Raw genomic sequence first — 24,709 nt, forward strand, 5'->3', positions numbered from 1 at the left:
ATCACTTCAAATCAGACTCCTTAACAAAACTTTCCAATCATTTCCCCTGTTTGCCATAGGAGTATCAGAATTACATGACATACTTCACTTTGTCACCTTTGAATACATCTCCCTCTCTGTCTGCTCTTCCAGATACCACAAATTACCCTTGTACTGAATGCGAAGATTGCTTGTAGTTCTAAGTTACTAAAGGATGACAAAGATGGGCAAGACGCAGAAACACCCACGGTGACTGAACACTGCTCATCTTTCTTTCACAGCATGATAATGTGTTCTGTGGTATCATCTCGCAAATGCTAACATTTGTGACAATATGGCATTCGTCCACAAGTGAGTTATAACAAAAACTGATGACAAATCCTTCAGTCATAAATAAAAACCTGAAACATGGCTGAGCATTCAAAAAGCAGGGAAGAGGATTTTATTCCTCAATAAACATTGGCTCTCAAATACCTAACAGTGCCTGACTTCATACTGGATTTCAGCTACAAAATTGCTTTAACTTGATTTGGCTATTTTCTCTGAGAAAAGAAAAAAAGGCTGAGCTTTTAGAAAACTGTAACTTTGTGAAGGATTGAAACTTGGCAAGAGACTGGATATAGACAGCTGAGTGACAGCTTAGCTACAGTTTATGGCCACGTGCATGAGTGTTTCTGAAGCCATTTTTAAAAAACATTTAATATCCAAATCCGTGTTCTCTTAATCTTTTGGAGTTTATTGTGCCCATTTCTACCTCAGCTGTGGCAACAGAAAGAATATGTGTAAAGACTTGGACAGCTTGCGGGTACCAGCATATTGCACTAAGGGTGAGCTTCAAACGGCATTTGTTTTAATGTAAATATTTTTTAAACTCATGCATAAAAAATTATATACTGCAGTGTTATAGAACTGGTAAATAGCACTTCAAAGATTATATTTAGGTTAACGATAACTGAATTTGTGGATAGCACAAATGTGGACTACAAGGGAAGATACATAATACGCTAAGGAAACGGTTGTTCTCTAAGGTGTACTTTACAAAAAATACTTGAGATTGTCCCTTATTTCCAACCCAGAACAGCAGCTCAGGTGTCTGCATAGTTGGCTTTTGCTTTCAGCGACATTCAAATTCAATAACCAAACCTGTAAAAATGTCTCCTGCTCTCACAGAGCCTTGTTGATCTCCTCTGAGGGACCTCTCACAACCACAGGGATATTGGGCAGTGTCTGTACTACGGGGTTGCTGCTGGCAGGTTGCTGCAGGCTGGAGAATTCCAGGCAAAGCAGCCACACCACTGCTAATCTACCACCAGGCTAATAAACTGTCTCTGATTAGAGATAAGGCACGGTGTCGCATTAACCCTTTCAAATTGCTTTCATGGCAGAGCTACCACCTCTTCACGGTGCTGCAGCTCATTGCTCTGGATGTTCCAGTTTGGGTCTCTGCAAGCGCAATGCCTCTTCAGGCACTCCCCTGTACAGTGTATCAATTCAATGTAAATTATTAATTTCTTTTATTTGGGCCATTATTGATTTATTAATATTAATTCAGAAAAATGCTATGGAGTTTGCAGTTCAGTACGTGTGTCACATTTCACCATGAATGCTGCAACAGGGTAGCAAATCTCTGTGAGTAAATGAGGTCAGCACTTGGAGGCAGCCTCCTGACAAAATCCACCATGAGAGCAAAGGATACTTTGCACCCTCTGTGCTTAACCATGTTTCGCGGAAAACAGCTTTGATCTGCAAGGGGTGCAGCTGCTTCCAGATGTAAAGGCATCTGGGCCCTACCAAAATACTAGGTTGTAGCACGTGTTTGTTAGTTCAAAGGGGGAGCGCTACAAACATGGCTGTATCGCTTCTGAGCTGGCAGACAGAAAACTCTGCCCCGTGGTCGGCGGGGTGGCCTCCCGGGGCATGGCGAGGTGATGGCTCATCTCTGCATTGCTCTCACAGCACGTTGCAGACAGGCTCTGACAGGCCCCGGGCAGTGCACGTACAGCCCCAGCCACGCGCAGGGAGTGTTTGTAAGGCACGGTCAAATCAAAGCTCAGTTTTTGTTCTCCCACTAAGGCTATATCCAGACCGTACTATATTTTTAATGATAAACTTTGCTGGTTGTTTTTCTTCCCTGCAGCTATGTCCCAAAAGGGGGAGGGAGGGCAGTCACATGTTCTTTATTGTCCTAGCTTTAATAGCAGCTAGGGGAATTTTTTTTAATTGTAAAAAATAAGGTATCATTTTATTTTTAAGTGGAATCCAAGAAAGGCAGCTTTCAGCCTCCAGGTGGCAAGTTTCAGAATCAACCACCCTCTAATGCAAATAGTTCCCTGGCTTGTGGGAACTGCCATAATGCAAATCCCTTAGGAGATAGAAAGACGTAAACACAGCTGTGAGATGCTCCTGCTGGTGGGGAGTGGCAGGAAGGAAAGTGTTAAATGCCGAGGGTAAACAGCACCAGATTTGTTACCTAGTCAGCAGGGCAGAGAGGATTCCACAGATAAACCCAGCCTTACTGCTTCTCCCCAGCTCAACTGGTTATTTCTCAGCGGCAGCTCTTACTCATCTGAATCTAGGTGGAGCTCCCTTCCTCCCTCCCTGCTGTGCCCTCTCCTGATTAAAAAGCTTTTCTCAAGCATCTGCACACGCGCTTGTAGGTACCGGTGCTGGCTTTGCAGAAGCACCCATTGCTTCACGTCGCTGAGTCGGTGGCAGTGACGGCCATCGTTGTCCCACCAGCCTCCCCCTGCCCTGGAAGATGGTGAAGTACGGCCTCGACTACACGCGGTGCAGGTGGATCCTACCCCTGCTCCTGGGCATAGGCGTCATCTTTGGTATCATTGCGCTGGCGGGCAGGGGCTGGCTGGAGTCGCAGACCTTGCCCTACGTGCACCAAGCGTCGTTATGGGAGAGCTGCAGGAGGCCTGATCAGGGTGGGCAATGGACCTGCGAGTCCCTCATGGGTTACGGTAAGTGCCTGCGAGGGTGGCGGGGAGCAGTCTCCGAAGCAGGGGGTCACATCTCCGAGCTTATCTTCCCTCAGCTCTCCTAACCAGATCGCCCAGCATCTGGCATTTATACATGAAGTTATGGGCAGTAGGGACTGTCACTTAGACACATCAAGGCTTTTGACTAACAGGATGAAGAAGAAAAATGCCCTCAGCCCTGTGCAGAAAGAAACCTGGTTGCTTTAGATGGTGGGTTGCATAGTACAAAATGCCACATATGGTAATGTACCACGGCAGAAAATATTACAGCATTTACGGTTTTGTTCCTCTCTTAGCAGAAGCTAGTAACCTCTTATCACTAACCACTGCTTTCCAAAACTTAACAGCTACGGCTGATTGAATGTCCAAACAGCAAGTTGCATGGGTAAGCCTGGCATTGGTGTGGTAAGCCAGTCCTGAGTGCCAGCAAGAAAAGGGAAGGTAGAAATGTAAGATGGTAGGAAGATATTCCCAGGGAGTGTAAGGTTGCAGAATCCTGCCCTGAAACTGCTCTGGTAGGTGGGTCCTGTGAAAGACTCTCCTTGTGATTATGAAAGAAAGCTTTAAAAGATGAAAGGATTTCTTGTTTGTACTGAGTTTTGGTTAAGTATGCTATTAAACATGTTGACCCAGGTGCAACCTTCAGCTTGAAAAGATGTAAACCACTGAGTCTGGAAGAATAGGCCAAGAGAAGGATCGCTCTAGGTGTGCTCCATTTCTTTTTTTTTTTTTTTTTTTCTGTATATATCCACTATTGGCCATGGTCCAAAACAATTTATTGTGGGTGATGGGCTGCTAGCCTAGAGCCAGGAGGAAAGTTCAAGCTAATTCAAATTAAAAGGAAGAACATTTTCTCTAAGGCTCAGAATCTCAGCTGCCCTTGTTGAAAATGAGTGTAAAAACACTTGCAGAAGCAATCTTATGGGTCATTTATTACAGCTTTTCAAAATTGTTCCTGAAAGTTTATCATATACGGTCAAACTCTACCTTCTGTGCTCAAAATTAAGCTGTAACAAGGTAATTGTAGCAGGCCTCTGTGAGCATAGGGCTCCAGGACAAGACCGTCTCCATTAAGCATCACACCCAGTCCTGCTCTCAGAGCTCCTGCATCAGCTGTGTGGCTGGGCATAGATCGAGCCAGTAAATTGGCCTCTGATACATGGCAATGGAGAGCGGGAAAGCGATGATGGTGCTTAGCAAAGGGCTTCTCAGTCCTGAGTTTCCATGAACAGTGAGCCCTCCTCCAGATCTCCAGGTTAGGCCCTGTTTGTGTCATGAATGCCAACTTTAACTGGAGAGAAAATACTGAGAAGTTTCACCTTGCTTCTCTTGATAATACAAGAGAAGTTTCACCATGCTTCCAGGTCCAACACAATTGTTTGGCATTTTACTTCCTTCCTTATCCTGCCTCACTCTAACTTGCTTAAATTCTGCAGTTGTATGCATGGTTTCCCAGTGGACAGCATCTACAGATAAACCAGGGAGGTCATCCTCTACGCGGACTATCCTGCAATGTGTGGGGTTACCATGAATCACACCGACAATAAGTCCAGCACTTCTAACACAGAAATGTTGGATTTAATATACACATGCAGAATATTCTCCAGTGTGTACATTGGAGAGTCAGCTGATGCTTCTGAAAGCGTTAGAAACACTGTTCATGTGCTGCATGACTGCATTATGATCTCAATGGGCATGCATCTTTCATGGGACCTCTTCAAGCTTACTAAATACCCAGAAAACCCAAGCAAATCCTCAAAATCCTCCTGGACAAAACTTCCACGTGGAAAAGGAAGATATGTCTGGGACAACAGAGTCATTTAGCCAGTGGGAGAAGCTGTAAAGACTATATGTAAAAAATGTGTGCATAGGCCAAGTGACAGTGGACTGCACTGCCATGCTTCTGCCTCTGCAAGCTTATGCCATTACAATGTAGATCTCAGCCACTGCAGGGGTGGGTTACCCCTGACCCATAAGAGGGCTGTAGACATGACCATTAAGGATGCAAACTCATGTCATTGTCTGGATCCTTTCCAGCCGCTTCCTTCAGGCACCTTCTCTCCAGAGGTGGGATGTGTTCAGATCCAATCCTGTCCTCCATTTTTCCTGTCATTCTGTCCTTGCTCAGTTTGTGTGGGGGTTGGGATTTTTCTTCTGGGGCTCCTGCCTTTCTTCATGCAGGGTGCAGGTGCCTGATGCTGGTCTTGGATTCCACCCAAAAGACCAGGCCATGAGACAGCATCTCACTTGTGAGCGTCCAGGTCTTGTGTTGAGCCTGATTCTACCTGCATGAGTGTGAAACACAGGGTTTTAATACTTCTGGGTTTACATTTACCCACACTGTTCCAGAAAGGTCATAGAAGACAAGCATTCAGCATCATGTTCTGTGGGATGTTTAACTTTGTCGTGTGCCAAGCTAAACACAGTGCTGGGTAAACAAAGTGTAATTACAGCCTTCCCGAGCACAGAGACAAAAGACATGATGTAAACAGAAAGGACTGAAGTGGTTTACATCTTTCCTGAGATTAACTCTTTCTTTCCCCCCTCTCTTCCACACTTCCCATCTTGTTTCCTCTGGGCTTTACTCTCAGCTTCCCTGCCTAATCTGCCAAAGGCTGGGTAGGTTCTGAAATTTGGTCTTCCTGCGGGGATGGTTTCACTGACATACATGATATGCATGTGTACCCCAGCAGCTGCCAGCAAATATTCTCAAAGTGACTTGGACAGTGTAGCTATCTGAATCCACTACAGATATCTTCATCCTATCACGATTAGATATAATTGTAATGGTCTTGCAAGTTGTTCAATACAATATGCAAATTCAAATCAAATTCTCCACATGCAATGTTTGTAATTCCCCATGAATGTCTGTCGTTTGGCTTAACATGTACATGCACAGACAGAAGACAGAAACCCAACATTACTGAGGTCAGTCAGATTGGAAGGGAAGAAGGTTGAATGTTTCATTGGTTGCACCAGCGGAGTTTGGAGTCTCTGGTTGCTTAAACTGGCAGAAATAAAACCTCACAGGGAAGACAAGAGGCCTGTACAATTTTTTTTTTTTTTTTTTCAGAAAGTCAGTAGAATAACTCCACTGGTGCAGTTATCTTCTGTGAAAGCGTCTGCACATCCTTTGTCTTTTGCAAAGTTTATGAACTCTGTGGAAAGTGAGAATATGAAGAGTTTATACACTCTGTTATCTTCTCCAAGAGTTCAGAACTTCTGCTTTAACCATATGACACTCATCTAGAATCTATCAGAAGTCTTCTGCTTTTCAAGCATATTTAGCTCAATTAAATAGAACTTTCTAGGAAAAAAATATCTAGTGCATTAGGACACTTACTCAAAATGCATGGAGTTTAGGATGAGGGACTGAGAGATGCAAACTGTAGCTCTGCCATGTTCTGGCACTTGGAACAAATAAAGGTCTCAAGCTCATAACATGCTTGAACCTTTACAAAGACAGAGACAAGACTGTATGGATAGATAATGGGTACAATATGGACTGCATCTGCCTGGGACCTGGCTGAGCTTGCAAAGAAAACGCAGAGGTTAAATCCCTTCATAAAGCTGGCACAGCACTCCTTTGTTTTCCTTGATTTTTGGCTATATAACTTCTCTTGAACAAGGTGTATCTTGCAGACCTAAGACACTTTTTCAGTGTGTAATTTATTCCACTGCAGGCTTTGAAGATGTTTAAACATGTGTGGGTTTGGTTGGGGGAAAATAACTGATTTTATTTTATTAGTCCCAATGTGATGCACAATAGGATGAAAAACTCGTGGCTATACTTGTCCCATCTTATGTTCCACCTGGCCCTGCAGCTCTTCCACATGCAGATGCTGCCATCAAAGTAACTGCAAGCTTAAAGCTCTGAATTTAGGTTGAAGTGGTCAGCTCATTTGCATGGGCAAGCAGAGATCTTGGGGAAAAAGATCAGAAAAAGGCATTTTCACATGACAAGTGGAATCCAGATCTTCAGTTATTTTCTCATCATAGCATTCAATTACAGCCTTTTCCTTGGATGTGTGGAGAGTTTAGTGGCTGTGGAGATTAGTGGAGGGATGAATGATTTTGCCATCTGGAAAGGACACCTTCCTGCACCTTGTCTTCCAAGCAAATAATGGGTAACTATGTTCTAGCTCATTCTAGTTTTATTAGGTCCATGAATATTAATGCAATACTGCAAGATAGGATGGTTAGTATAGTATGATTATATTAAAAAGTACTTCAAATATGGCAGCAGATGAGTATGTCTACAGGATAAGTGAAAGAAGGGAATGCTACAAAAGGTAATGTCCTCAAGAGGAAAGAAATATTCTGCTTTTGTCTCATAAGAACCCCACTGGAGAGTAGAATTTCTTCCCTGTTTTGCCTATATCAGGCTCTTAAGTCCGGGGAATCTTTTGCTATGATGAAGCACCGTTTATTATTCTGGAGGGATAACAAAATGGAAATCACTTGCTAAAAATCCCCAGCTAATGATACAACAGTGAGGTGCACGGTCTGGTCGGGATCAATCTCCAAGCAGCAAAGGACCTCTCTTGGTACTATAACTACCACTGGCCTTGCACTGCTGGCCCCGCAGCTCTTGCTCTGGCAAACTAATTTCTCCGGCAGACCAGTGACTCATCATACCCGGGGCACAGGACAGACCAGACAACTCGCTGCCATGCTGCCTACGTAAAACTGTTTTGCCTTCCCCCGTGTTCCCATCACAGCTGACAACCAGCACCTAATCCCAGGTGTGGGGAAGCCCTCACTTGCCTCAAGCTGAAGCAACCGCCCTGAGCAGAGTGACATGGGGATATTTCCAGAGGGATGGGCTGGGTGACAGCCCCTCTCGGCAGGGCCTGGGAGGAGAAGCAGGCTGTCCCGGTGGCCCTTTGCCATCTGAGGGTGTCTGCATGTAGGAATAGAAATGAAGCAGACAAGTAACTGTGCTTTTGAAGCAGGCACCAGCTCAAGTCATAGGGCCTTTATTGCATACTTTCCCTGAAGTCAAGGTTCTGCACGTAAAGGCTTCCAGAATCTGGTAAAATTCAAGTAGATTTGGAAAAGTGTCCTTGCAGCTGGGAAACAAAGGCTGGGGAGGTTTCAGACCAGTCTGAGGAAGCCCATGAGAGAGCCCAGGATGGAGCCCAGCTCTATGCTCTGTGTATTGCCTGGATTATAGCTGCAAACCTTGACTCCTTTGACACCAGGTGAACTGAAAACAAAAGCTTGTTGCTGTTCCTGCTGCATCGTAGCACGATACTGTTATATTTATATATGGTGATTGCCAGTAGTTTTAATGACAGTGTATAGAGATGTACGTCATTTCCTAAGTCATCAGTCTCCTAAAAGTGTAACGTTACCTGGGACTAACCAGTGAGAAAGGAGATTACAAGATTAGTAACTTAATAACATAGAATATTCAATCATTATTCAAAACTTAGAATGCTAGAAAATACAGGCTCAATTAAATGTATATGGCAATGAAAATATCACAACAACTGCATATTTAAGGAACTCTGATGCAAGAAAGAAAGAAAGAACAAATTCGATTTTTCCCCAGCTTGTAGGAGACACTCTGTTGTTACTAAAGAGGTATAAGAGAAGGGAATCAAGCCCAGAGCATTTAATTACCATGGCAATTTTCATTCCTCATCTGCGATCGTTAACATGCTTTCCCTTGTAATTTTAGCGTTTGTCCTTTTATATGTTTAGTGGCACATTCATTTAATCAGACTCTTTTCTAAATAATAGTTATGCTCTTCAGCAATTAACTCTACAGAGAGCAATTGCAGATGGCATCCCACTGTTTATTATCCAACCGTCCTTTAATAATTAGAGTTAAATTGGGTGGAAAAATAGCAATCGTGTGGAGGGTTCTCATCTCCCCATCAGGAGATGTGAACTGCTGGTGTTGAGGAATTAGTGAAGATCCTCAACACTTCGCGTCATCAGGACCTTAAGTCCTTGAGAGGATACCATTCACTCACACACACAGGAGGCATCTCTGCTGAAAATGTGTGGAAACTTGTGGCTAAACTCTCATTTCTCCTCACCTCAGCTCTTCCTCTAGTTTATTGAGGTAATCTGATACAGTAGGGCTATAATAACCTCTCCATAGTCTGAACAGTGATAAGGGATGCAAGATGGATTTTGAATTCCACTGTAGGGTTAAACAGTCAGGTTACTTAAGCAGGAAAGGAGTTATGCAGAAAAAGAAACAAAACTCTCAAAATACTGTTTTTTCACATTTCCATATCACTTCTCACTGACAGCTTGTGTTGTTCTGAGCAATCTTGAACACACTGAGTCAGTGAGTATTGTAATGCCATGTTTCTTCTTTGTCAAGTACCATTACAAAATCTCTCATCAGTCAAAAATTCCCAGGAACTCAAGGTAGTTTGTGGAGTGATGATGGTAGCCTATGTCCCAGAGGTTTCTAGCTTCCTTCTACTGGTACTAAATAACAATTCAGATCACACACAGCCCTGCTGAAGTACTAATCTGCAATTGAATAATGACATCTAATTGAATAGGTGACAAAAATGAATAGGTGACATCTAATGTCACCTATTAAGTTGACTGTGCACACTGTGCCTAAATCAGGCCCCAAACATAGGAAGTCTCTGTGCAGTTCAGTAACAACCCCATCAGCAATAAGCAGCAAGTGATGAAGACTTTCAGGATGCGTTGTAAAAGCTATTTCATTCACAAGACGAATAGAGTTTATGATGTATTTTATGAGCACAAAGTACCATTTCTGCTTGTATGTTGGGGTTTTTCTTTTGCAAATGGTAAAATTTTGCTTCTAACAGAAAAGTAGATTCAGATTCACAGCTGTTCTCTATCAGAGACAAACTCCCTAATGCAAAAGACGACTTTCAGCAAGGTTTCAACACAAAGATTGCTCTCAGCGTGAAAACTGCAGATCAAGAGTGAGAATACTTGGTGCACATGGAAATGAGATGTAAATTCAGTGTTCTTCAGCCTCAAATGGCCCTGGGAATGTAAAACATAAAAAGAGCTTTTTGGAAAGATTCCACTCTGCTGTTTTGATTAAAGGTCCTAGTTCATAGCCTGTGTTATCATGGAAGTTGATTTTGTTTAATTCACATTAAATATTTTAACACACCTTTAACTCAGGGCTAGTTAGGGAGCAGGTACATCTTGCTACTCTGATTAATCGAGCTTATGTGTATGTACTGATTAATCAATACCTTACCTGTTTTATTTATCTGACCCTCCAATCCCCCATATACGCATGCAAGTGTAAGTAATCCTGATTTAATTGAAAATAAATAGGAAAAAATAGGAGGAAAAAATGTTATAGCATTAAAGTGTATAAGACTGGCTTTAATCCTGAGATGTTCTCAATGTATGCAACTGCTTCTGAAGATAATGTGAGATAGGGGTACTCCCTGACTCTCTCATGAGGAAACCTTTAATTTTGAGGCACTGTGTGCACATTAGTTTTAATAGCTAACTTACTCCCTTGGTGCTCCCTTTGATGATGACTCTACGCCCTCTGCCACTTCTGCCTCCCTAGCGCCAAGTAAGTATCAGGGAGCAGCCCTCATTAATACAAGATTTGCAGAAGCCAGCTTCTAAGTCAAGCTTGTACATGCCTGGGCTTATGATGAGATGAATTTGAACCACTCCCTCAAGTTGTAACTGCTCCTCCCCTCAAATTCAAGTCAGAATAGCTTCTAAGTTGAATTGCTTACCTCAGTAAGAGAAGAGGTTTGCAGAAGTACATAAAGCCTTGGATGGAGGCTTTGCCTGTATATGTTTGTGAGTGAAGTCAGTGGTGGGGAATGAATAGGCTTTTTCTTTAAAGGAATTAAAGTCCACCAAGCCAAACTGAGCTATCACTTTAGCACTAAGCTATGGTCAAGACACTGCTTTCTGCTAATATATACTGTGTTTTACTGATAGATGGCCTATGCATTAATGTTCTGTTCTTTACTGTTGTCATTATTATGTTGCCGTGTAACTATACTGAAATCATTATTATGCGGTAATTGTCCTAAAGTCCTAATCCTTTCTCATTTATATGGCAGCTGCTACTAATCACAGAGAAACTTTTGCAATGACATTATCTTACTGTGAACCTAAATAGATCATTCTCTGCTTCCATGGCTGTCTCTTAAGTAGTGGCAAGTTAAAGGCTGGTTCCTGCTCACATGAGAATGGCTTGCATGTTATGACATAATACTCTGTTATTAAATGAGAAATCCATATTAACTGCCTATGAATTCTAAAGAAGTAATGCTAAGGGAAAAAGAATGGAGTTACCAAAAAGGATGCCAAACAGAAGGACAAAAATTTTGTATTCCACTCCAAATGATATAAACTCACACAAAAAAAACCCAAAGAAAAACATCCAGTATTGACTCCAGTATGGGAAAGATATTCAGAGAACGCAATTTTTAAGAATGATCCAGACACAATGAAGATAGAAGCTCAGAGAATAATACACATCCAATCATGCCTTTGATATTTTTTCCTCATTTTATTCTGTTCATAAATTATCCATAACCTACATGTGATTTTCTCCATTTGTATAGCCTTCCTTGGAAATTATTTTCAGTCAATAGCTTTCAGTCTGCACACACAGTTTATTCATAAGAAGCTGCTTTTAGTGGTTTCTGATTTATCTTGACTGTATACAAACACAAGCACACTGGTATTTCAATGCCAGCTGAAGTGATCAACAAACACTTGCAGACATTTCAATGTTCACTTGTTCTCAAAAAAAGCACAAAAATTTCCTGTAGTTGGCATATTACAGAGTTGTGATTTCCAGAAGACAGGATTTTGCACTGTCCAGTGTTGCACAGATAACACAGGGAATCTGGAGCCCTGGATGACAGTGACTTGCATATACACCAACAGCTCGTAACCCTTTGGCTGATAAATTGAGATGTAGCTTAATGAGTTTGATGGGCCATCTTAAGATTCAAGCTAAGGAGAACACACGTTCTGCTGCAGACATGCTTACTTTCACGTGGAAACTTTCTTGAGAACAAACCAAAATGAAATGGATAAAACCTGGCCAAAGCAGTTCCTCTTCAAAGTGAAGCATGTGCTCTGCAGAGTTCACCACACCCTGATGAAGAATGTCAGGTTGAGAAACCTAAGTGAGTTCAGCTTTATTTCCAAAATAATGCTCTTTCCCTTTAATCAGAGAGACGTAAAACAGGTTGAGCTCTGCAAACTCAGCCTAGAAACATTCTTATTACATACAACACAGAGATGAATCATCACCACAGCAGATTTCAGTTCTTGTAAGAATTGCTTTGCGAGGCTGGAGCTAGAACTGCAGGGTTTGTGTTTCTTTCCCTTGGTGGTATGAAGGATAACAGAGCAAAATATTAGTCTGTTACATTTTCTTTTACCCCCTCCCCATTTCTTTTGCATTAAAACTAATCTTCCTAAAACTGCTGCATAGTTCACTGCAGTGGCTGATGTGTTAAAATGATCAGTCAGCAAGAACCTGTAGATAATTGTTGGTGTCTGCGAGCTGGCAATAAACATTTCTTTTTCTTTCCAGTGCTAGTTGTCTATTTAGCTTCAAGACAGGGGGGAATTTGTAGAAGTATGTTCTTATTGATTAGGCCAGGAGAAGTGCTTCTGGACTCTCTGGGGTTGCTTTCAGAAAATGTCACCCAAAGAGAGAGACTCAGTAGTTCATGTGGTTTGGGGGTACCAGATCAAGAAAAACATGAAAACATCATTGTGAATGTTTTCCCACATTTTGAACCACATACAGAAGAAACACAGAAATTTGTATTTGTCATGCGGGAAGTAGACTTCACGTGCTATTTTCAAGGCATGACAGCTCTTTTTTGAAGGCACCGTTTGGAACACGAATCACGGCAGGCTAAGGAAAGACTGGATCTGGCGATTCAAAGTTTTGGCTTAACTTACTGCTGAGCAAGGAAGTTTATTTCCTTATGTGTGAAGCACAGAGAGTGTTTACACTTTTGCAAACTGGAAAACGCATGAGGGAGTAAAATCAGAAAGGCAGGAAATTGGAGACACTCTTAGTCCTAGATCTCTAATGAAGTCCATCAGTTTCCCAATGGCTGCAGTCAACAATAGGCTATTCAGAACGTGTTTAGATGGTGCAATACAAGAGGTAGTCATGCTACCTCTGAACGGAGTTAGCTTTAATAGCAGAGTAACAAAGCTGCTGTTATTATTGTGTACTGTCTCAATTAATTATCTTGCTCATAAGCTACAGTGAGCTCTGTACTGACATGGGTGGGCTCTTTCTGGTCTCTAGATTAGCTCAGGGGTCTTCTCACATAGCAGGGAGTTTTAGAAGGCAGGCACTTATTTTCCTTTTTCCAGTAGTCACATATTACTGCATTCACTGTGGGTAGTCTGGACTCTCACAAATCGTTGCTGATTGACATACAGAACACTGTAAATAGAGGCACTGTCCTTTCTCTGCTTGAGATAGGCATGAAAACATGGGTTCCTTTTGCCTGTTTGGGGGAGCAAGGTCTTGTTTTAAGACAAAATTACTCAGAAAATTGCCAGCTAGAAGGAGTTTTCAATAGTGGATGGTGCGTAGCTTCCTACAAACTCTTTCATAGTGTTCATTGGCGTTTTTTCAGCTGATAGAGTAGCTGGAAAAGGGAGAAATAGGACCTGCACTAAAAGTGTTACAGGATCCTGCTGGTATTCAAGGACACTCTTGCATAAACACACATTTCTTTTCTAACAAGCACATTTTAACTCTTAAGCAGCCAAAACGTCACTGCCATTTTTGGTGGCTGAGAAAACAAATCTCACAAATTGCTGAATATTTTTGCAGACTCAGCTTGATGTTCTGTAACCTGCTGCTCCCTCTGTTTCTATTTTTGCTTTGATGACAGGTGGACTAGATCCTTTCAGCTTTCAACTGCCCTCTCTCTAGAGTCATGTGTACTTTGAGCTGGTGTTGCACCTGTGATGATCCTTTGGCCTGGAGTTCACATTTTTGAGAAAAAGCTTTGCAGTTAGAACAATTTATTTATGCTTTTGCTTTATGTTAAAGAAAAAAGAACCCCCACAACATTGGAAGATAAGAAAATATTTGGGACCAGATTAGCCACTCACTTGTCAGTGTTTTATGACCAATTTAATTCTTATAATTCTGACATTTTTAAGAAATTATAAGTCTTAGTTCTATTGGTAAAGACACTAAGCTACTCTAGTGCTCCTGGCTGGCACAAAGAAAAATAAACATCTCGGATATCGAAACAGTTGCAATTATTCCTACACAAAGCTTTTGCTACCTTTTACCCTGGAAAGGTAAGGTGTTTGCCCACTGTGGTCTTAGACTACTGATAACTGCTACTTTTTGTAAGGGACAGATGAAGTCAGGGTACCGTTCCTCAAAAAAACCCTGTAGTGACTCTTCCATGCAATCCCATTGCTTTACTTTGAGCTGCCTATTGGTTTTCTTCCAATGTTGAGTGATTTTTTTTTTCTCTTTTGTAGAAGTGAGAGTCACAAAATTGGCTGTTAGGTGATTAAGCAATGTCTCCTCAAGATGTAAGCATCCTGCAACAAGCATGTCTCTTCTTGCCATACAACCAATGCCCGGCGGGCTGGGTGTGCACCCAATCTGCTTTCATACAGTCACAGCATTTGTAACGCTACTTCGGGAAAAACACCTGGGCGAGCCTGGCGGAGGAGGGAGATGGTGGCATGGGCAAGGTGACACCGCACAGGGCTGTGGCCACCAGGCACCACCCCCTGAGCCCCCATCCCAGGCGATGCTCCCAGCCCGGGGGAAGGTGCTCTGCCATCAGCTGCTCTTGGGACGCACGGCTGAGCTTTGGCAGACCTCACACACATCTGCTGCCCACGGCAGTGGTGGTGGCAGCGGGTGAGAGGAAACCCCCAGGTCTCATGGTGCCTCAGCACTTCCTGGGCAGGCAGCGGAGCTCTGAGTCTGCCCTGGGAAAGGACACCCCTTTGCCCAGGAGTTTTGCATCTAACCACAACCAGTTGTGCACCTAACAAAATACATCACCTCTAGATGTCCTTGTCACTTCACCCTTCTGCCAGGAGTTATAACTCCTGTATCAAAGAGCAGTGAGGTCACCACTGCTGAGCAACTTCTCTTATGGCCAGGTGCCCCCTTTTTTTGCTCTTTTAGAGGGGTGGCAGAAAGGCTGGGAGCGGGACCCTCCTCAACAAGGTAAATTGAGCTGCGGCAGTACGAGAAATTCCTCTTCCTGGCTGTTTCCTTTGATACTCTGCCTGAGGTGCTGCCCTCCCACCTGTGCCTCCACTTTGCATACTCTACCACTGAGCCTCCTGTAAACTCCCCAAGAGAAGGGTTTGGGCTAAAATACCAGGCTAGAAAATGAGATGTAGGCACATCTTTGCTGTCCCTGTCAGTCTTCTCAGGCAGCTGCCTGCTTACAGGAAAAATAATACAGATGAAAAGCCCTATAAGCAGACAGAAACTTTTTGGCATAAGGAAGAAAAAGGACACAACATAAAGCTGAAAATATAGTGCAATAGCTAGAACGGAGCAGGGATCATAAAGCAGGGGGGTGTGTGAAAATCAAACAAAAAGGGAAATTGGTTTTGATGGGCTGATGGGAAGAAAAGTAGAGCTGGAAAATCCCGATCCATTTTCCTAGTCTAATAGCAGAGGTGGTGTGGGGCCTGGGTGAAGAGAGGTTGAGCACCAAGGTGTCACTCACCAGAGACAGGATGGTGGCTTTCATGCCTACCCGACACTGGCCAGGGGGAAGGTAGGACACTTTGCGTTTTATTACTTGCATGCTCGAAGCAAACAAATTGGCAAGTTACTGGGTATCAAAAATCTTAACTTACTCAGTTCCAGAGGGAACTTTTACTGAACAGTGTGCACTGTGTTTAAGTAGAGTTATAATTATCGACAGGGTTGTTTGGGCTGTGATAATTTTTTGGCACCGCTGTTGTATATATTTGGTTAGAAGCTGACACCTTACAAACACATAGTGTAGGTGAGGGTGTGAAGTCTGTAGATGTCCAGCAGACTTTAACTGCCTGCTCCATCTACATACACAATTTAAAAAGTGTCAAAGTGGGCTTTTTACATTCAGAAGAGGAGACACTTTGATCTCTTTGAGCAGTAGTTGCCCCTCAAGACTTAGAATATTGAATAAATAATATTTTTTCCAGTTGTTATGCCAACACAATATGCTTTGCTCTAACATGTTGTAACATAGAAGTTATAGAATTTGAAAATGAAAGTACTAATATCCTGAACAAGCTTTTAAAAATGAAATGGTTCTGACTTTGGATCAAAAGCAGAGGTCTAATTTCCCTGCAAAACAGATTGCAAATCTTTAGTTGCATTTAGGACACAGAGCTAAGCAAAGGCTGAAAAGGCAGAAGCCACAGATTTTTGACATTTATGGACTATTGCCATACCCTTAAATTTGCATGCCAGAGTGGTAGTACTTGTCTAAACACTTTTTTTTAAAGGAAGAATTTAATTAGTTTCAAGCACAGTCTAATTCTCCTTGTCCATGCAAAGTGCTGCTGGTTTTATGGCATCTGCTGAGGTAATGACATTTGTTATTGAAGGAGAGTGTCCATTCTTACATCTTTACAGTAATTTTTATCTCAATTCTTAATTGTTAAATCTGAAGAGGAAGCTTGCATGCAAGCCCCATTGCATTCTGTACAAGAGGTCAAATCTGGCTTTTTTATGCATTCTGCACTTAGCAAATGATACCTTGTGGAACTAAAATGTTCACCTATGAGAGGAGAGAAAGCTCCCATGCTTTGCTTCTTGGCAGTTGACCTTCTTTTCACATTTGTTTAAAATTAGCCTTTCATTATAAGCCAAAGAAAAACACCGCAAGGGATTGTTTTGTTCTTTTCTAATGTATCTTACTTCTGATTTCAGCTTGGGGAAGAGCTGCTGCTGCCACATACCTGGTTGGCTTTATACTTCTAGTCATCTGTTTTGCTCTGGCCATCATAGCGTTTGCCATTGACACACTTCGATTCAACTTCATACGTGGGATTGGAGGCTTGCTTTTTGTCGCTGGTAAGGCAATATATGAAGTCAAATTCAGCTTGTGCAGGTTTATCCGTACTAGAACTGGTATTTCCCTCAGCTGATTCTATACCCGAGTCTTTGCCTGTGTGCACTTGAGCTCTTTGTGAAAAATAACGTAAAGTCTGTCATGGCAGTGGATCGATTTTCAAATCCTCCAAAACATGGGTGGGTTTAGCTATAGCTAAATTATGGAGGCAGGCAACATGATGGGTGTTAGCTTAACCATTTTTTGTTTTCTCCTGTTTCTTCAGCTGTGTTCTCTGTCATGGGCCTGGTCATTTATCCAGTGAAGTTCTCAACTGAAATTGAAATGACGGGTATCAATATGTTCAGCTGGGCCTACGGCTTTGGCTGGACCACCGCCATTATGGAAATATGCTTGGGATTCTTCTTCTGCTGCCTTCCTAACTATGAAGATCAGATCTTGGGTAATGTGAAGCCCACATATTTTTACTCTTCCCCATAAACACCAGGAAAAATATGTTCATATTCCAGAGATATCTGACAGACGAGCTATGTTTTCCAGAATATCATCATCAGATGTTTGTAGAAAAGGCTGGAAACTCTTCAAATGCGTGTAGAAAAATGGTACTGACATTCTGCAATAAAGTTATCTACTCTATTTTGGACCTTCATATCTGATGTGGGTTGGTTAGATAAAGTCTAAACATTAAAACAACCTTGTGTTTCCTCATTCATTCCCATGACTGGGGTGTATGTGGATTCCATTGCATCTTAAATGCATTCATATTTCTAATTAAATTCAGAAAAGCTTTTCAAATGGCCAATAAACAAAACAACAAATATCATCTTCCTGAAGGAAAGCAGCTCACAAAAATCCCATTTCGTAGGTATCATCTTTAACCTGAAGATTTTGCAAATTTTTCAAGAAGGCAAATACCTTTATCCACTGACTGCCAAAGTAGTAAATTAGTCAGCCAGCACTTCATAGGTTTGCTTTCATTTTTCATTCATTCACTTAAGCCATAGGGACAGGGTAAGAAAAGGACAAGAGGAAGCCCCCTACCAAAGCCAGCATCTTGACTTTTACCCATCCATGTGGAATGTAAGTATTTATTTCTAAATTTTTGTAAGAGTAAGCAAGAACCATCAGTAAACCCTTAAAAATCCTGGCATGCCATTACTGGGGCCACCACAGAGTGAGCAGAGGCGACTTCAAACCACCCCTGCAACCTACAGACCTGGTTTGAAGAGGCTCCTCCTGTGGCTTTCTTCATGGGCATCTGCCTCTTTTATCCACTATATCAAAATCTATGGCATTAAAAAGCTCTGTTATAGTGGTCCAGCTCTTTTATCCAGCATAGAAGGGTCAGGAAGGACTTAAGCAGAGGTATGATTCCCCCACACATCAGAATTTGAGCTGGAGCAGTGTGAGTGTAGGTATCAAACATTTGTTAAAAGGCCCCTTTTTCATTGGTTTGCTGTTTGTAAGTATCTTAAAAGTGGGAAGCGTATATTGTCGTACATAACTGTAAAATGCATAAATACCCCTTACCATCTCATACTAAGGCTCTTATGGAGAAAATCACATCATAAACCACCTTTCAGTATCTTATACTCCACAGTGCTGCAAGCCTCGATATATTGAAATATACTCAAGACTCTGCTGGTTTCTGCCTTGTTAATCCTAACTTTATAATGTTCCATTTCTTCTCTTAAGTGAAAAAATGGATAATTTCGCTATATGGAAAAAGAAGTCTGATCGAAATCCTTAGCTACAGAGGATTATTAGCTTGTAACATATCTGCAATTTTGTAACTATGCATACTTTATGAAAAGTGCCCTGCCAAGTATTCTTTACTGCAAAGAGTGAGAGGTAGAAAATTTTTTTAGTGAAAAACTTCTGGGTAGCTAAAATTAATCAAGGCACAGGACTTAACTTGTTGTTTTGAAGCAGCTAACTCCACTCACTTTTAGGAGTGTCTTCTAACTTTGATCAGTAAACATGAGAAATGAGAAATCAGACCAATGGGGAGGGAATAGTTAGACAAGAACTTGCAAATACATTAAGAAGATGTTTCCTACTTGGAAGGAAATTAAAATGAAATAGATTTGAGAAAACAGTTTGTATAAAATGGCTTGCAATTCTTTGTGTAATATTATCTGTTCAGGAAAAGAATTATCATAAATCTTTTCATTATGCTTATTATACCTAATAAATGATGGTATCTATGTATTGTTTCAAAAATGAGTCTTAGTTTTTGTTCTCTACTAAGACCGGGGAGTTGTGGAAGCCCCCAAAGCCTCCTCTTCTCAGGCACCACCCGGGAGCACCTGGGTACACTGGCTGGATTTTGAGAGGGGAGAGTAACTTACAAATCTAGCATCACAACAGCTTGTATTATTCTTCAGTCCTCTTCTGGCTGTCTCCTGAGGCCTTGTTCACAAGCACATGAGAATAGTTGAATTGCTTTCTTTGCTTATGGGCTATGTGGTGTCAAGTAGCTATGCGCACGATTCTGTGCTACACAGTGCTACAGCTCGTTTTCGCACGGAGGGTAATGCACTCATGTTCCCTGAATAGGAAGCCGGTGCAGTCCTGCTCAATGTTTTTGCTCCAACAAATGTGGCAATCCCCTGAGGAAGCAAAAGGGAACTTGAGCAACCACTGATTATATTTACAGTTTCTTTAACATTAGCTGGACACTGACCCAACGTCTGGAGGTGGGGAAAGGTGCACAAAACAAGGTTTAGTGTGACTACAGCCTTGATGAGAGAGCAGAGCGTAATTAAAAAGCAAAGAAAATCTCCAGCGATCATCTCCCTTCTTCCCTCCTCTCCCTTGCTGCTTTCAGCAGCTTCACCACCTCCTCTCTCTCCCTCTCCTCCTCTTCCTCCTCCTCCTCCCTAAGGGTGACGAAGCGGTGTCAGGGCTGGTGGCTGCGGCTCTGCGGGATGCAGCCCCAGTCCCCATTCCCCACTGCCCCTTTCCCCTTCCTGGGTGAGAAGAGGAGTGAAGCACCTTTGCTGACCCCAGAGCAGCAGCAGGGACCCTAGCCTGGCTCCCCGCCCCAGGGTCCCACAGGGAAAGGCTTTCTCTAAAAAACGGAGGGGGTCCGGTGGGTATCCAACAAGCAGAAGCATCACGGGCTAGAGCTCAAGTGCCTGCCTTTAGGGTAGTTTGCTTCCAGCCATGCCCTGCCTTCAGGGTAGTTTGCTTTCAGTCATGCTAGGCCAGTTCAGCACAGATCCCTAGAAAGACACACCCCAAACTCTGCGCCAGAAAAACAGTGAGAAGTATAAAACTGTTGTACAGATCCCAGTGCTGTTTCCTGTGACTGCTGTGACAGGGGAGCACGGCAAAAGCAGCATGCAAAATGCCATTGGACAGAAAAGGAAGCTAAATCCAGAAGCCAAGGATTTGCCTCAGCTAGATTATTAACTAACTAGGTTATCAACTAGCTAGGTTATCAACTAGCTAGCTTATCAACTAATTTGTTAAAATAGTCTACAGCCAGGTCAGGTAGATTATTAACTAACCAAATTGTTAGATTAATTTGAGCTAAGTCAGCATCAGAAAGTTTGGATTTTCAAGCAAAGGAGAAATTAGAGGAAGAGAAGACATCCCTTTAGTTCTGCATCTCTGTTTGGCAGGGTTCTTGCTCCAAGTCTTGTCTATAAGAGAAAAGGGCACTTAACCACTAAGAGCAGCACAATAGAAGACTTAAAGTTTCTTTGTGCCCAATGGCAATGCTAAAGAGAGGTCAGGAAAGAACAACTGTCTGCAAGATTTGGCTTTTGAGAACATTAGGTCTGCTACAACAACAGAAGTAAAGACTTGACTGCCAAAAGCATTGCTGCTGTTCCCGTCAAATTAAGAATTAGGGAAACATCCTCCAACAAACACATTTTATCTAATTCAAGTATGCTACTGAAAAGCAAAGGAAAAATTGTGCGGAAAACAAGTGGGATGTCAAGCAGCCCTACATGACAAAATAAGCAAAAGAAATAACGAAAACTCTCTATTGGTAAGTTAATACATTCAATTTAATTTCTGGTGTTTCTGCCAGAGCTTGTATAACATGTGGACTTCTTGGTCTTTTCAATTTTCTCTGCAAATATGCCCATATTTCACTATACATTTTTCAGGCACCTGCCATTTGGTCTTAAAATACAGCCTGCTTAATCAATAATTCAAATGCAATCTAGTTTGCAACTGTATTAAAGTTGTGCATATTTTGTCATATGAACTAATGCTATGAGTGATGTTTTGACCTCATTGACATCACTTGCAAAACTTTTATTGATTTTCTTGCGGCTGACATTTCATCCTTGAAGCGCAAACCCTTTTTTTCACATGTGCTCAGAATCAATACTATCTCTATGGGATGCTTCATTGATTTCAGCAGCTCTGTTTACTTCTGGAGTAGGACAGTAGTCCGTACAAGGTAAGGAACAAGAGTTACAACAGGCAGGATCATTCCCAGAATAAAGGGCAATTCAATATGTGTAAGATTAGCAGAGTCTGGGTCATAATTAAATCGCATTTTGTTAGATACACAACATGGTTGCAGGAGAAAGATTCATTTTTCCTTTTGACACATCTCAGTTGTGCAACAGTTATTACTTCTTATAATTCAGTTCCTTGGAACACTTCCTTGCACATTTCTATATTCACTGGATTTCTGTGTGCTGTGAAGATGAGTAGGTTTAAGAAAAGAATGAAACAATCAAGTTTGTGATAAAAGAGAACAGAATTGGCCCATTTGTACACTCTGTTGGAAAGAGGGAATCAAACCATCTTGCTAGAAGGACGGTGAGTTGAACAACCAAAGAATTACTTCTAAGTCATATCAGAAATTCGAAACTGAGAATCGAAAGACTGCTATATAGTTAATAGTGGGGAAAGAGAGACGAAGGCATGTGCATCTTCCTTCATCTCTTTCCTCACTGCCAAAATATTGCTTTTCCTAGAAAGTTTGGTTTTAAGAAAGAATTGTTACTCTGGTGCAGCTGCATAATAGTATCTAGGCCTAAATTTTATCTGCAAAGTTCTTCAGTGCTAAGTGCCAAAATCTAGAAAAGCACCTGGATATGCTTAAGGTTGCGTATGGTGTGGTGGGGTCATCAGAGCTGTTTACATAGATGGTTCCTTAAGTGACTTAATAAATTAGGGCTCATATGCCTGTCTACACACACTGGTTAGTTCCACAGATTTCCTGCATATGAAGTGATGTAGCAATTTTTTTCAATTTTGCTTTTCATTTTTTATGATCGGAGTGAAAATGTGGATGCATCATAGAATTTTGCATGTGACTGCTGGGTATGAGGAGAATTTGAAGGAACAACTTTCAAAATAGTTTTACTGTTTATGATAAATGTGGTGAGAGTAGATCAAACTGCCCTCTCTTGGATAGCTTTTATGATACATCCTTTTACTTGTGCCACTGTTTGCCTAAGCCATCTTTTTCTGTAAAAACAGTTTTTTGAAAACCTATTCTAATGATCATATCGTACTGAAAAGAAATTATATTAGGTATCCATGGAGAACCCATCGTAAAGCACTTTGAATAGCCCTTGATTGTTCAAATGCAGTTCAGACAGAGAGAGATGTTGCCTGTAGGATTTTTCCTCAAAGTAGTGTAAATCCAAAAGAAGCAGATTCACTCAACTGTTGACTGTACACCTGGGTTACATGCCCAGCTCTGTATTTCTTACAAAGTAACTAGTGCCCTAGAGCCTTGTCCTTAGCAAAACAACAAACAAATAAGTAAAATGCAAACCAGAAAAACAGAGAAGGAAAAATATTACATAAAGGTGTTTACATATACACATACTTTGTATCACCAATTAGTCTATAGTTGACCTCAATGTGAGTGAGGATGGACCAAAGTTATGTAAAATACATTTGAGTTTGCACTGTTATTTCCAGTTTTTCATTCTTTTTTTTCTCCCATATGGAATTTTTCTCACCTCACTTCTGTAGAGCATTGCTGCTTTTTGGTAAGCTGTCCCAGTTCTACCACACTCTATCCTGACAAGCACACCGATGCTTATATCTGAAGCTTATATGAAGTATTAGTACAATTAGGCTTTTATCCCTTAACCCTTCCTCTTGATTCTTAAATAAAAGGGTTTGAAGTAATAAAATCTTGCTGACATTAGGCAAATTAGAAGAATGGAAGATTTTCTCAGGCTGCTTTAGAATCAACCCTCAAAAGCAGAAAGAAAGAAGAACCGAGGTTCAAGAGAAAAACCCAGTCTAGTGCAAAAATGGCATCCCAAAATCTATTTGCGGTCCTGATGGTAAAATGGTTTGAGGTGATGAGCAGCCAAATTACCTTTGCAGCCCCCCCTTCATATAACTGTGTGCGCTCTACTGCCTTGCAGTTTTTCACTAACATCAACAAATCATCTGGGCACTGGTTTCCAAGTCCTCCAGTACACAGAAAAAGGAGCTGCCCATCGCCTCTGCCTACTATAGCACCCAGGGAAGGGAGTTCGGGGGGAAGCGTGAAGGACTCATTTGGCCCTTGTATGATACAGCTGGTGTCTTCATGGCAGGACAGGATGGTTACCCACCTGAGCGGACAGTTTCCCTTGGTTTCAGCCTACAGTCCCAAACAAGGTACTAGCCATTTTATTCAACTGAGATTTGTGTGTGTGGGCAGATGAAGGTTAGAGACTTGGCAACTAATGGTGGTTAGCCCAAGACAGAAAAATATTGTTGTAAAATCAAAAATTCACTGTGTCAAGATTTACAACCTTCCTTCAGATACTCGCGTGTAGAATACATGGAAAAAGGGAGGGAAGAGACGCACATATTCATCTTCATAATTGTTAGGCTTGGTGCTTTGATACCAAGAAATACTCTTTGGATTAGTAACAGGAGGATGAGTACAAAGAGCTGAAACTTTACACTTTGCCCTGAGTCACAGAACAGGTGAGGACCTCCTGAGTCACTGAGTGCTGTCCCTAGCTATCAGAGAAAATTTCTTATCATCTCATCCATTATCTGATCCCTGCTCTGCTTTGCCATCCATCTTCCATAGGAGGCTAATCTGAAATATTATCTGAGAGTTGACCTCTGATTTCCATTCAACATATATCACTAGCCAGACAAAAAGAGTACCTCTCCCTCTGGCTCTGCCTATGGAGATACCCAGACCTCATCCTGGGGCAGCATCATTGCCTCTGATCTTTCCTCCAGTGCAACTTCTTGTTTCAACTGCAAGAACTTGCATTTTGTCCGCTCCATCCCCTTCAACACATCCTTCCCCAAGCAGCACACTGCCTTCCAAATCTGTGCTGCTGTCCCGACTGCTGCCTCACTTCCCACGACTGCCACTCTGGATAATTACTGCCATCCCCAGTAGTGTCCTGGGCATCCTTCAGGCCCCTCCTTTCTCTTGCTCAGCCTAAAGCACAATTATTCTGAGCTGGCCACGCAGCAGCCAAATTGGGAGCACTCTTCAGCCTGTTCATGTGAGCAGGCGGGAGAGAAGCCTTGCTCATCTCCGTGGCAGTGCATGCTTAAACAGCATGTAGGCCAGCATGAGGGAGCATTGCAAAAAAAACAAAAGTGAAGGACGTGGTAAAAGCGAACTTCTGCAGTTCTCCATCTGCGCAGTCAAGACAAATAAGGACAGAGGAACTGTTTGCTAAAACACTTTTTGCAGTGGTGGACTTGACAAGATGTGTTCCGCCTTCACCTCCCAAGCTC

At 42.1% G+C, this 24,709-nt stretch overlaps 1 protein-coding gene across 1 annotated transcript; it reads left to right on the plus strand.

Annotated features, from left to right (window-relative positions):
• The first annotated feature begins 2,384 nt into the window (after window positions 1–2,384).
• Window positions 2,385–19,218, plus strand: LOC104317005 (p53 apoptosis effector related to PMP-22). The gene is made up of 3 exons (XM_009917646.2): window positions 2,385–2,948; window positions 16,870–17,013; window positions 17,277–19,218. Exons 1-3 carry the CDS (start codon window positions 2,738–2,740, stop codon window positions 17,489–17,491), a joined length of 570 nt encoding a protein of 189 aa, XP_009915948.1. The 5' UTR covers window positions 2,385–2,737; the 3' UTR covers window positions 17,492–19,218.
• Window positions 19,219–24,709: the final 5,491 nt, after the last annotated feature.

This window comes from Haliaeetus albicilla, chromosome 7 (genome assembly GCF_947461875.1).
Source record: "Haliaeetus albicilla chromosome 7, bHalAlb1.1, whole genome shotgun sequence".
Lineage (NCBI taxonomy): Eukaryota > Metazoa > Chordata > Aves > Accipitriformes > Accipitridae > Haliaeetus > Haliaeetus albicilla.